The sequence below is a fragment of the Arachis hypogaea genome, chromosome 9 (genome assembly GCF_003086295.3).
Source record: "Arachis hypogaea cultivar Tifrunner chromosome 9, arahy.Tifrunner.gnm2.J5K5, whole genome shotgun sequence".
Lineage (NCBI taxonomy): Eukaryota > Viridiplantae > Streptophyta > Magnoliopsida > Fabales > Fabaceae > Arachis > Arachis hypogaea.
In genome coordinates, this window is record NC_092044.1 from 58,925,680 (window position 1) to 58,938,395 (window position 12,716).

General features: G+C 32.6%; 1 protein-coding gene across 1 annotated transcript; it reads left to right on the forward strand.

Annotated features, from left to right (window-relative positions):
- Positions 1-4,252: 4,252 nt before the first annotated feature.
- On the forward strand, positions 4,253-9,936 carry LOC112710975 (probable aldo-keto reductase 1). Its single transcript, XM_025763479.2, has 7 exons — positions 4,253-4,438; positions 4,895-5,062; positions 7,234-7,443; positions 7,683-7,855; positions 8,024-8,120; positions 8,676-8,829; positions 9,493-9,936. The coding sequence occupies exons 1-7, from the start codon at positions 4,379-4,381 to the stop codon at positions 9,687-9,689; spliced, it is 1,059 nt and encodes a 352-aa protein (XP_025619264.1). The 5' UTR covers positions 4,253-4,378; the 3' UTR covers positions 9,690-9,936.
- The last annotated feature ends 2,780 nt before the right edge of the window (positions 9,937-12,716 follow it).

Here is a 12,716-nt window from a genome sequence, read left to right on the forward strand (position 1 = left end):
TCTAATATGTGCGAACGCACAGCCTTGTGCGCACGCACAACCCTGCAAAAATTCTATTCTGTGCGGACGCACAGACCTGTGCGTATGCACAGGCAGGGAAAAGGGCTCTGATAGCAGCGCTAGCATAGGTTGTGCGCGTGCAAATTCAATGAAGAATTACGACCTGTGCGGATGCATAGCCCTGTGCGCACGCACAAGTCGGGAAGGGTAGTTTGTTGGGGGTGCTCGCACAGCTTGTGCGAGTGAACAGACTTTATGAATTTTAGTACTTGTGCGTACGCACACCCCTGTGCGGACACACACACCCTGTTTCACAAATTTAAACTTTGTTTTCAACTATTTCACCTTCCCAACAAGGTTGTAAGCTTCTATAACACAATTTTAAGGCTTTTGAACCAAATTTTGAGTATGGGAATATGGAAAATAAGATAAGGGCTTAGTTGATGTTTATTATGAAAAGTTAGCAAATGGAGGTCTAGGTTTCTAGTGTATTGGGGAATGAGTTTGGTTGAGAGAGAAGGAAGAGTAGTGAACTTGGCGAGTACTGATAGCGAATTGAGAAATTGATAAGCTAAGGAGTTTGGAAAGAAACTTATGACTGGATGGTGGTTGCGATGAGTATGAGTAGAAGAGTCTTTAGAGGAGTGGCCTATAAGATTGAAAATGTAATTATAATATACATTGCTATCCATCGTAGGGGCTGTGGTAGTATCCCGCCTATGTTCGGATGTGAAGCTTGAAGCTGAACTTCTCACTCATACTGATTGCTCCAGAGGAAGGTGGTAGGGCACGCTCCCTCGGAATATTTCCCTCTGAAAGAAGAAGGTGGTAGGATACGCTCCCTCTGAATTTTCCTCCTGAGCATGGGTTTCTCTCTGATTTCAAGGTGGTAGGGCACTAACCCACGGAATCATGCTACAACCAGAGGATGGTGGTAGGGCACGCTCCCTCGGAATATTTCCCTCTAAAAGGAGAAGGTGGTAGGGCACTCTCCCTCAGAATTTTCCTCCTTATGCAGAATAGAGAAACTAATTCGGGAGTTGTCGACCGGATTTGCTGTTGGGTTTGGCACAATAACCGACATGTGATATCACAGCCAATAGAGCAGACATTCATCATGTGCATCTTTTATCTGCTTGCTTGCTTTACTTACTTGAGTTTGCCTAATTGTATAACATGCTTACTTGCTTCTTGAATTACTTGCTGTATATGAATATTATCTGTGTTTTACTTGCCTGCACTTATTGTGATTGTCTGATGCTGAGGAGGTTAGGTAGACGGTGGCGATGGGATCGCACGGAGGGTAGGTTGGTGAGGGCTGTGGGATACAGTGGTATGACTAGTTTAGTTAGAATTCCCCTAAGATTAGATAACCCTGTTTTATGGTTTATGTTCTTTTATTTATTTTTTTCTAAGCTTGAATATCCGTTTGTGATGTGAAGTTCTAGGATTGCCTTTGGCGTCCCGGAGCCTTACATCTTACATCATTGGGCACTATTACCATACTGAGAACCTCCAGTTCTCATTCCATACTTTGTTGTTACTTTTCAGATGTAGGTCACAATCCACCTCGGTGAGTTATTTGGTTGGTGACAGAAGCGGAGGATCCGGATACCCTTTGGAGTCTTTTTGGTTTGTTTTGTATTTGTCTCTCGCTTTTGTATTTTTGTTTTGGCCTAGAGGCCTGTATTTGAGAGAGAACAAATCTTGTATAAGCCATTTTAAACTTCAGTTTCCTCTTGTCTTTATGTTTATATGTGTGTGTGTGTGTGTGTGTGTGTGTGAGCCTTATGACTGTCGTAACCTCTGATTAACCTTTACTTTACGGCTAGAGGTAAAGTTTAGGGTAATTGGGGTGTTACAGCTAACATCTTTTCAATAAACCTTAATTCATGAAGACCTCCCAACTACTATAGCAAATGATTAATATGTCTTATTTGGTCTAATACCAACTTCATCATTATTCTCACTTGTGCGGCGTACATACATGCTTAACTACCTATGTTATTTAAGCATCTGTGCTTGATTCGGACAATATAGATATAAATGAGTCAAAACAACTTTTGAAATAATCCAAACACCAATCTCATTCACTATATATACATAAATTCTTATAGAACAATTTACTCCAATTGAGGAGTTTGTCTTTTGAGTAGGCGATATATTAGGTTTTCATTTTTTCTCTTTATTACATGTTATCAGTTGATTCTTAATTTGATTTTCTTTCCTATTTGAGTTTTTTATTTTGGTAGAAAAATCCGCAAGTTTTGAATAATCTTTGTAGAATTTTTTAACTTCTTCAAGTGTGTTGAAAGTCATCCTAACTTTTAGCACAAACTGTTTATCGACATCACATAAAAACTGCAAAAGCATAGAAAATTAATAGGCATGACACCACATTAAACTAAGCAAAATACCAAAATATTGATATTCGTAATCAAGGAATTTCATTAGTTCATGGTTAAATGAAAATCACATAAAAATAAAAAATATAATAACTAAGACCATTTAGCATCGAATGTATAGTCTAAGAACTAACAATACCAACCCTAGAATTATAATGTGTTATTTAAATTCAGATTTTGGTGAATATGCTAACACACAAAAGTCTACATTTGGCTACTTATTCTTATTTGGAGAAGCTGCCATATCATGAAAAAGCTCTAAGCAAAGTATTGTGGCAACATCTTCCATGGAGGTAGAACTTGTAGCATGTTTTGAAGCTACAAATCAAGTTTTATGGCTGCGAAATTTTATTTCAGGATTTGGCATTGTTGATTCAATTGCTAGGCTATTGAAAATTTATTGTGATAACTCTGCAATAGTATTTTTCTCTAAAAATGACAGATACTCTAAAAGTGTCAAACATATAAAAATAAAGTATTTTGCCATTAAGGAGAAAGTTCGGAAACAAAAAGTGTCCATAAAACATATTAGAACAGAACTTATAATTACTAATCCATTAATTAAAGGATTGTAATAAAAAATATTTAAAGAATATGTACATAGAATGAGTCTTGATTCTTTTGAATGATCTTAACACTCTGAGCTCATTATGTTTATTTATATATTTTCTAAACATTAATAGTTCGTTATTTTTAATTAAAGTAATATTATTTTATTATAATAATCTATAAATTTTATTGGACCGATATAAAATTTTATCTGTTATTTATGTAGTTTGTGTAGTAAAATGCTAGTGATTATAGTAAATGAAAGAAAATGCATTTCATATTTAATTACATGACTGCTATAACTTACATAAAGTATTTTACTATATTAAAGTAATTATGTAACATGTGAAAATGTGAATACACTTAGACTAAATAGGAGAATGTTAAAAGTTTATTATAATATAAATTTTAATTGTGATCTATTATAATTATTCATAAATTATTAATGACTTAATTCCATCCATAAATGTTAATATTTGATAAATGCATTAAATTAAAACTAATGATATATATATAAATAGTTCTCTCTCTATCCATATGTCACAACATTTGGAGTTTCTATTTTACTAACAAAATACTAGAAAAACTCCCGTGTAATGAACGTTTGAAAGAAGAAAAAAAAAAAGAAAAATCAATCTTAAAATTTTACTTTGTCACAATAAAATTCATTATGACAACTAAAATCTGAATTGATACTTTCGCTTAAATTAATTCTTATAAAAAGCACTTGTAATACTAATTTTTTTAAGCAAAATGACTTTTGAATGTGTAATAAATAGAAAATTATGACAACAAAAAAATTAGTTTCAAATTTATGGTACCAGTAGCTAGCAACTTTATAATTTTATTTTTAAAACATTAAACACAACTTCAATAATCTCGTACTTGAAAATATATGGCCCCACTTAGTTATTTTTCTAGTTCGGCCCCTCGTGCTAACGTCTTGTGTTGGTTAGTATTTATTCTACTTAATCTTTCATGATTTTCTCCACTAAGTATTATATATTGATTGATTATTCTTAAAAAAAAAAAGAAAAGGAAAAAAAATAGAGAGCGCGAGAGGGAGAGAAATAAATAAATAAATAAAAGAAGGTCAAGTCATTGATCAACCAAGAGCAATGTTTTACTTTTCTAATTCATGGTGACATACTGAGTGATGAAATCAACGCCAATGCTGACACACACAATGTCGTCACCAAAGTCACATAGGTCAAGTAAGAAATTGAAGTAACAAAAATTAAAGTATATATATATATATATATATATATATATATATATATATATATATATATATATATATATACGAAATGCATGCATCCCGAACTAATAACAAGTATTACATAAATACATACAAGTTCATATTTCAAACATAATCGTCAAGGCTCCATTTGGATTCTGTTTTGTGTAACGTAAATACAGAGACAATGGCCGAAGTTCAGAGCATCCATATTCCTCGTGTGAAACTTGGTAACCAAGGCTTTGAGGTATTACACTCTATATTCTAATTCAATCTACTGAGTTATTATTATTTATTAGATGCTCTCAAAGTAAAATAAAAAAATTTATTCTTTTCAATCAATTTATGTCATATAAACTAAAGTGATTTTGTTATAAATATCCGTTAATCATTTGTCATTTAATTGATACATCAATACAAAAGTGATAATTTACACCGAAAATACCTTTTTCTAATCTAGTGGGGCTTATATTCAAATTAAAGTATATCTTGAAAGTGAAACTTCTAATAATAATAAATTAATAATTTTATTGGTATTGTGGATCAAGCATTATGTATCTTGTACAAATTAATATAAGGATTTGCAGTCAAAGATAACTGTTGGTCCAATGTAGTTTTGTCTTTTTAAATATTTTAACTTGGATATTATGAAACATTTATATATTAATTTATGATTCAATTATTTACTCTCAAATATATTAAGGTTTCAAAGTTGGGATTTGGATGTGCGAACCTTACTAGAGCCTACGCTGCTGGTGTTTCTGAAGAGGAAGGCATTTCTATTATTAAGCATGCTTTTCATAAGGGAATCACCTTCTTTGATACTTCTGATATTTATGGACTCAATGCTAATGAAATTTTGGTCGGAAAGGTAAATTACCCCTTCTTCATAAATTTATTTGGGTTTCGCTTGCAATTACAATTTTTAAGGATATAAATTTGTTTCTTTCTAGAAAAAAATTATGCATTCGGCATCATTGAGATTATTATATATATATAGGCTCTTATACTTTTTTAATAAAAGAAACTTGGATATTTAGCTATATTTGGCATGTATTTTTATTTCTTATTTTTATTTTTTAATATTTTTTGTTTTTATCCCTTTTTATTATAAAATTTTAAAACAGAAAACAATAAAAATAAAACAAAAAATAAAAACATATACCAAATACATACATACCTTTTCTATGTTGTATTGCACTAATTGCACATGGAGTTTCTATTGCCACATTAAATTAAAAGAAGTTATCCAAAGTTATTTTTAACCCTTCAAGCTCTTCACTCATTAAAATAGAACAATAATAACGAAATTCTCCTTGGATTATAACAATAACAACGAAATTCTCCTGAAATCGATAATTAACCTAGTTAAATTATTAGGTTATTAATTTAATCGATGAATCACAAGTTTAATTATTAATTCAGTAATAATTGAATAAATATATAAAATTATAATATATTAAAATTAAATAATAAATAAATATAATATTTATTATTAAATATTTGAGTAATAAAAATAATATATCACATTCCTCAAATCTAATAATATTTAAATAAAATCACTTTTTATAAATTATATATAGATAACAATATAATGAATTTAAAATTTGTCAATGTAGTAAGTATCTTTCACTTAAATTAAAAGATTATAAATTCAATTTTTAAAATTAATAAAACATATTATATGCAATAAAAAATATTTTCGAAAATATAAGTTATTCCAATATATATAACAAGAGCCACGCACGCTATATATGAACTACAGAACTACAATTTGGACAGAGCTTTTGAAATATATAAAATTATTATATAATGAAAAGAGACAGTGGCTTGGTGGAAAAGGCGGAGTGCTTAAATAATTTCCAGAACAACAATTAATGTGCGTGATCCACCAACTACTTTGTGTCATCCACCAGCACCGCTGGTGTACAGTGGACATGCACGGTTCTTGCACTTGAACGGCACCGGATTTGTGCGAACCGTCCAATTTTAAGTGAGGTTGACCGCTGTTGACCGGATTAATACCGTGTCCAATTTGCAAAATAAACTAAACTGACTTGATTATTGATTTTTTGGTCGAATCGGACGGTTTAGTGTGGTTGGGAGAATAGATACTTCTTTGCATGATCCACCAACACTACTAGTGTACAGTTGAGTATAATGTCCGGTTCTTGCGCCTGAACCATATCAAGTTTGTGCGAACCGTTTGGTCAGTCTAGTCTGATTGTGACTACAATACTTTGTCTTTTGACTCTGTTATGGAGAGTAATTTTGCTATTTTAATTGAAAAAAGCAAAATGTAAAAGAATAAAAGAAACATTAGAACACGTGATATGAGAGGTACATGTATAAAGATTTATTAATTACACGCTAGTATAAAAAAATCTAAATATTTTAGTATAAAAATATATAGTGTAATGTTTATTCAAAGAACTACAAACTAAAAGTATGCTATGCGATCGAGTAGTGGCGGACTGGCGGTGAGCCATTGACTGCTACTGTTTTACAGAATGGAGGTGAGGTGAGATGAGCTCTCAGCTCTACGGTGTGCCATTTGAGAGTGAGAGTGAGAGAGAGCTTCGGGTTGTTTTTTTTTTTTTTTTTTTTGGACAAGGCTTCGGGTTGGTTCGATCAACATAGGTTGTTTTTTTTTTTTTCTTTTTAAATGAAAGCAACCTCGTTTCGGCCTTTCAGGGTGGAGAGTTTTTTAAAAAAATAAAATCCGATCCAACATGGGTTTTTCAAATTCGCTGATTCATGAGCTTTTGTAAAGACAGGTTGAGTCAAACTAATTTTCATTTTTTTTAATTGATCCAATATCCAATTTGGACTGGTCGTGAAGTGGGATCGCCTGTTTTCGTCCCGACCGTTCAGGTCGTCCGGTTTTTTAAACTATAGTGTAAAATTTAAGAATCTATGACTGGAACTTACCCAAAGAACTTTTACGTTTTTTTATCGCTCTTGTTAGCAAAGTTTTTATTAATTAAAAATTGATTGTTTCTGTAGCTTTTCTTATGTATAATAATGAAATTTTTTTTTCAGGCTTTAAAGCAACTCCCTAGAAAAAAGATCCAGATAGCTACAAAGTTTGGTGTTGAAAAGTTAGATATGAATACTTTTGATATGAAGATCAATGGTACACCAAGCTATGTACGCTCATGTTGCGAAGCTAGTTTGAAACGTCTTGGAGTTGAATACATTGATCTCTATTATCAGCATAGAGTGGACACAACAGTCCCTATAGAAGACACAGTTAAGAACTTCTTTTAATAGCTTTACAAATTAAATGAATTGGAACATAGGACACATTATTCTATACTTGTTAAATCTTTTTAATACCTTTTTTTTCTTTTGTGTTTTATAATATCTTTACTTTTAAAATTTGTTAAAATTATATATTATGAAATAGAAAAGGATAACATTCCAAAACTTTTGACTTATTTTATCTTATTAGGTACATTATTAATAACTAGTTTGTTGTATTACAATAGATGGGTGAACTTAAGAAATTGGTGAAAGAGGAAAAAATTAAATACATTGGATTATCTGAAGCTAGCTCGGATACAATAAAGAGGGCACATGCAGTTCATCCGATTACTGCTGTACAAATGGAATGGTCACTTTGGACTCGTGATATTGAAGAAGAGATAATTCCTCTTTGCAGGTTAATTTTAGTTACTTAATTTCATAGAAGTAGGCAGGTATGAGACTTTTATGACTTGTTATAATTTAAAATAGAGGGGGAAAACATGGACCTGTTGTTTCTGAATGTGTATTTCATTTATTTGTGATGATGTGAGATTGAGTTTTTCTAATATTTTTATTTTTTCAGAGAGCTTGGTATTGGAATTGTACCATACAGTCCTCTTGGTCGTGGCTTTTTTGGTGGCAAAGGAGTTGTGGAAAACCTTCCAGCTGATAGTGTTTTGGTATGTATATTTATGAAACAAATTAATTAAAGTTTCATCTGATCCTTATCTTTTTACTCCATAACTAGTTTGGCTTTTTGAAAAATTTTAAACTTATTTAATTTTGTGCTTTGTTTATAATTATGAATTTAATCTATCTTTTGCATCGCCAATGTGACTAGTAGTTATGGTAACTTAATATGATACTCAATTTAGTTTTTTCAAGAGATAAAATTAAGATATCTACATCTATAAAATTTATTTTATTAAACGATCAAATTAAGACTAAATTGAGACTAAATTTATTTAGTAAACTAGCTGTTAAACTGCTATAGTAGTAATTATCTAAACACTTAAGTATTTTGCTAAAAGAATTAGTAACAAAAATTTTAATTTAATTCATCCTTATATATTCAGAGATCAAATTAGAATATTTTTATACTCAAAACCAAAGATTAGTAGTAAAAATTCATAGATCAAATTCAACACTTATTCTAATAATTTTGCTATTATAGACCAAAAGGAATAATTATTTAGTTGTCCAATAGATGGTTACTTAGCTTTTTTATTTACTAGCATGCTCATCCTCGCTACCAAGCACAGAACTTGGAGAAGAACAAGAAAATATATGAGCGAATAGAAAGCCTTGCTAAGAAGCACCAATGCAGCCCTGTCCAATTGGCATTAGCGTGGATTCTCCAACAAGGCAATGATGTTGCGCCTATCCCTGGTCAGTAACATAACAAAATATTATTATACATCTCTTTTTAATTTTCTTCATTTACAAGTATATATATATAAGATGTAATATCAAATTTGGTTTTTGAAAATTCTAAGCACTCATTCAAATAGTCTTTGATTTTTTAAAATGAGGAAATTGATTTTTGAATTTTATAAATTATATTCATCTTTAATTTAACTACTGTTAATATATAATTGATTTAGAACGTTATTATGTTAGTGTGGCATCCGCAACGGAAGATAACATGATTAAAATTTTAATATGATCAAATATATATCTTAAATTCGTTAATTAGGTTCATTTTAGTGTCTACACCAATATAAAATTAATTAATTAAAATAAGTTTAATTAATTAATTTAAGACACCTATTTAATTATACTGAAATCTTAACTATGTGTCCTTACCATGAGAGATGCTACACTGATATTTTAACGCTTCATATCCGTGTTAACGGCACTTAAATTAAAGACAAACGAGATTCATAATTTATAAATTTAGAAACCAATTTGGTCCTTTCTAAAAGTCAAAGATTATTTAATAGACGTTAAAATTTTAAGTACAAACTAGACATTGCCTAATATATAAATGTATAAAAAATATTATATATAATATTATTAGTTACTTGCTGAAATTTGTGTTCACCTTTACAGGAACAACCAAGATTAAGAATTTGGATCAAAACGTTAGTGCCTTAGCAGTGAAACTTGAAGAAAGGGTCTTAAAAGAAATTTCCGATGCAGTTCCAATTGGAGATGTAGCAGGTACTCATCACTTTAATGAAGCTTATGGAAAAGTTACATGGAAGTTTTCTAACACTCCACCAAAAGATTCAAGTACCTCTGCTTAAAGCACTCTATAATTGAACAATAGTGCACAAGTTTATCTCTTGAAGACAATTCTGTGGAAGCATATATGCAGCATACTTTATAATAATACATTATGAGATACTTGTGAACTTGTATGAATAGTGTCATAGTGATATGGTTTGGTTCTTGGCTAGGTTGATTATTGTTTGTTTTGTTTTAAAAATAAAATGAGTCAAGGTTTACAAGTTATGTCCTATTTTAGTCTATGAGATTCGCGAATTTTGTTGATGATTTAGTTCTCAATATCTCAATTAATCTAATTTAGTCTATCAAATTCAAAAAAATACATTACATTAGTCTCATGCTCATTTTTCGTCACCGAAATAGTAACGTTGTGAATGACGTGACTTGCTCCTTGCCAAAGGCTAGCTAAGTTGGCGAATAAGTGGAATGACACCAATTTTATCATTTTCCCCTTTTATAACCTAAACCAGTAACTGTCATCATTTTCTTTTTTATGTATGTGCATCTGTTTTTGATGCTGCCAAGATTCTTCTCTCTCCTCACGACTGGTCCCTTCCCTCTCTTCCGCTATTACCGTCACCTCCTTTTCTTCTCTGCAAACTTCTGCCACCGCTCCACCCCCACTTCATCTTTCGAACCCTTTCCTCTTAAGCTCAAAGCCTCCAAGCACCATCACCATCTATCCATAATAACAGCACCAGCAGCAACACTTTTAAACCGTAGCAGCTTTTTCTCCTTCTTCTTTTGACACCTTTCCTTGCTCAGTCTCTCACCCACAACCTGAGTGGTCTTGCTTCCTCTCCCACCTCACCTCTGTAACACTCTACCACACAGAGATTTACGCTTAAGTCATAAATCAATGGTAGCGAGACATTACTACACTTAGACTTAGAGATATATATATAATTATAGAAGGATAATATTAAAACTAGGAGCCTGTAAAGAAAACTTGAATATCGTTAGCCATCAAACACTCACGAGATATGCTAAAACAATAGAGCATCAAATATAGAAGTGAAAATATTAGAAGTTTAATCAGAATGTATGTAATAAAGTATATACATAATTGTTACCAGTCTCGACTCGAGAAGAATGGTAGGCTAGAATTTTATATCACTAGAGAAAATACAAAATATAAACCTATCTCCTGATTAAAAAACCTCTAAGAGGATTAAAGTCATATACAAAATAATTTCAAAAGGGGGAAAAATCTAGCGTCAAAACAAAATCCCAACAATTAACCCTCTTTGGTTCGTCACCTAAAATTTGCACTCTCACCGAGATGCGTTGAGTCCCATATCTAAAAAAGATAATATAACAATAACAGGTGGAACCCAAAGGATCCCAGCAGGATAACAGTTCCAAATAATGACTACATAAGGTTGGAATTTAAGCCTAGAGTCTTAGGTAATCTGTACAGGTTAATTTGCTATGGTATGGGTGATTTAAATTACCACATCCATACCTAATAGTCATCATCATTATTTTCAGTATCAAGTCTTTTCATGGGTCAAACATAAACAATAATTAATTCAAAGCAATCACAAAAAGAGAACACTTATGACAAGTAGCACAATTAGCAATTAAACAGATTATTAATTAGGCAAACCAAGTAATTGTGCACGCCCAACAAACAAATGCACATGATGCATGATTTTCCTACTGGCCATGAGCTCACGTGTCAATTATACTGCCAGACTTGCACATCCGGTAGCTAACCTGGATATACCTGTCATGCATCCCTAGAGGAACATCCCAGACATATCTTAAGCTGGTGCTGGGAAGGAGAGTGCCCCGTCACGTTTTGGGAGGGAGAGTTCCCTATCACCTTCTCACTGGAGGTAGTGCTTTTCGGAATATAATACCCAACCACACTTAACAATCAAAGAGACTGTGATGCAATAAGAAAGAGAATCCTCAACCTAACTCGTCCATACCACAATTGGGAATTGAACAGAAGAAATCCTCAACCTTCTATCCAATCCCCTCCGATGCAACAAGAGAGGGAATTCTCAACCCCACTTGTCCACCGCAACAAGAGAGGGAATTCTTAACCTTATTTGTTCACCGCTTCTCCACCATCCTTGCCAACTGTAGGTGTCTCATTAGTGACGCAAGCAGGACAAAACCTATGTCTTTGCCAATCAACTATCATGCCACTTTTATAATCATAGTCAATCATAATTATAATAATAATCTTAACTAATCACATAAGGTATAATTCCTCATAACTCCATCTGTTATTAAAACAATTAATATCATCAATCCGTGAGCGGGACAAAGCCACCGTCCTCACTGTGGGTGGAACAAACCACCATCCCCACAATATTTATATCTCAATTAACAAGTCTTTATCAGGAAATGATTCAATAAAATTCATTATACCCATCCCCAACATATTTGATGCGCCACTATTTCGTGGTATATTTTGTGCGTAATTTAGAGGATTTCATCTACTTCTTTCACACTTATCCACATAAAATGCATGGTTTTGTGTTACTTCCTAATTTCGCTTAATGGTTGAAAACATGCTTTTTAGCCCCTAAATGAGCTATATTTTTATTTCCCTTTATTACCATTCGATGCCGTGATCTGTTTGTTAAGTGATTTCAGAGCTTATAGGGGGCAAGAATGGTCTAGAAGAGGGAAAGGAAACATGCATAAGTGGAAGGAGCACAAAAATGGAGCTTTGGAGCACGAGCATCCACGCGCAAGCACAGACAACGCGCACGCGTGGGGAGCTGGATCTTGGAATTGGCGCGCAAAAAGGGATGCATATGCATGGCTAGCCAGAAATCTCATCGACACGTACGCACGCTTGACGCGTACGCGTGGATTACAAAAGCCCATCGATGCGTACGCGTGACCCACGCGTACACGTAACACGCGCACGTGACCTCTTTAATGAAAATGTGCCTGGCGATTTCAGAGAACTCCTGGACCAATTCTGAAGGGAATTCTAGCGGGAAAAGGTTGAAAGAGCCAAGGATTGAAGGGGATTCACACTTTTTACACATGGAGATATTTTGAGAGTTAGTTTTTGG

Excerpts from the sequence above, each read along its gene's own strand:
- LOC112710975 (XM_025763479.2), top strand. The coding sequence starts at position 4,379 with ATGGCCGAAGTTCAGAGCATCCATATTCCTCGTGTGAAACTTGGTAAC. Across the intron at positions 5,063-7,233 it reads ATGAAATTTTGGTCGGAAAG|GCTTTAAAGCAACTCCCTAG; the intron begins GTAAATTACCCC and ends TTTTTTTTTCAG. Across the intron at positions 8,830-9,492 it reads TGATGTTGCGCCTATCCCTG|GAACAACCAAGATTAAGAAT; the intron begins GTCAGTAACATA and ends TCACCTTTACAG.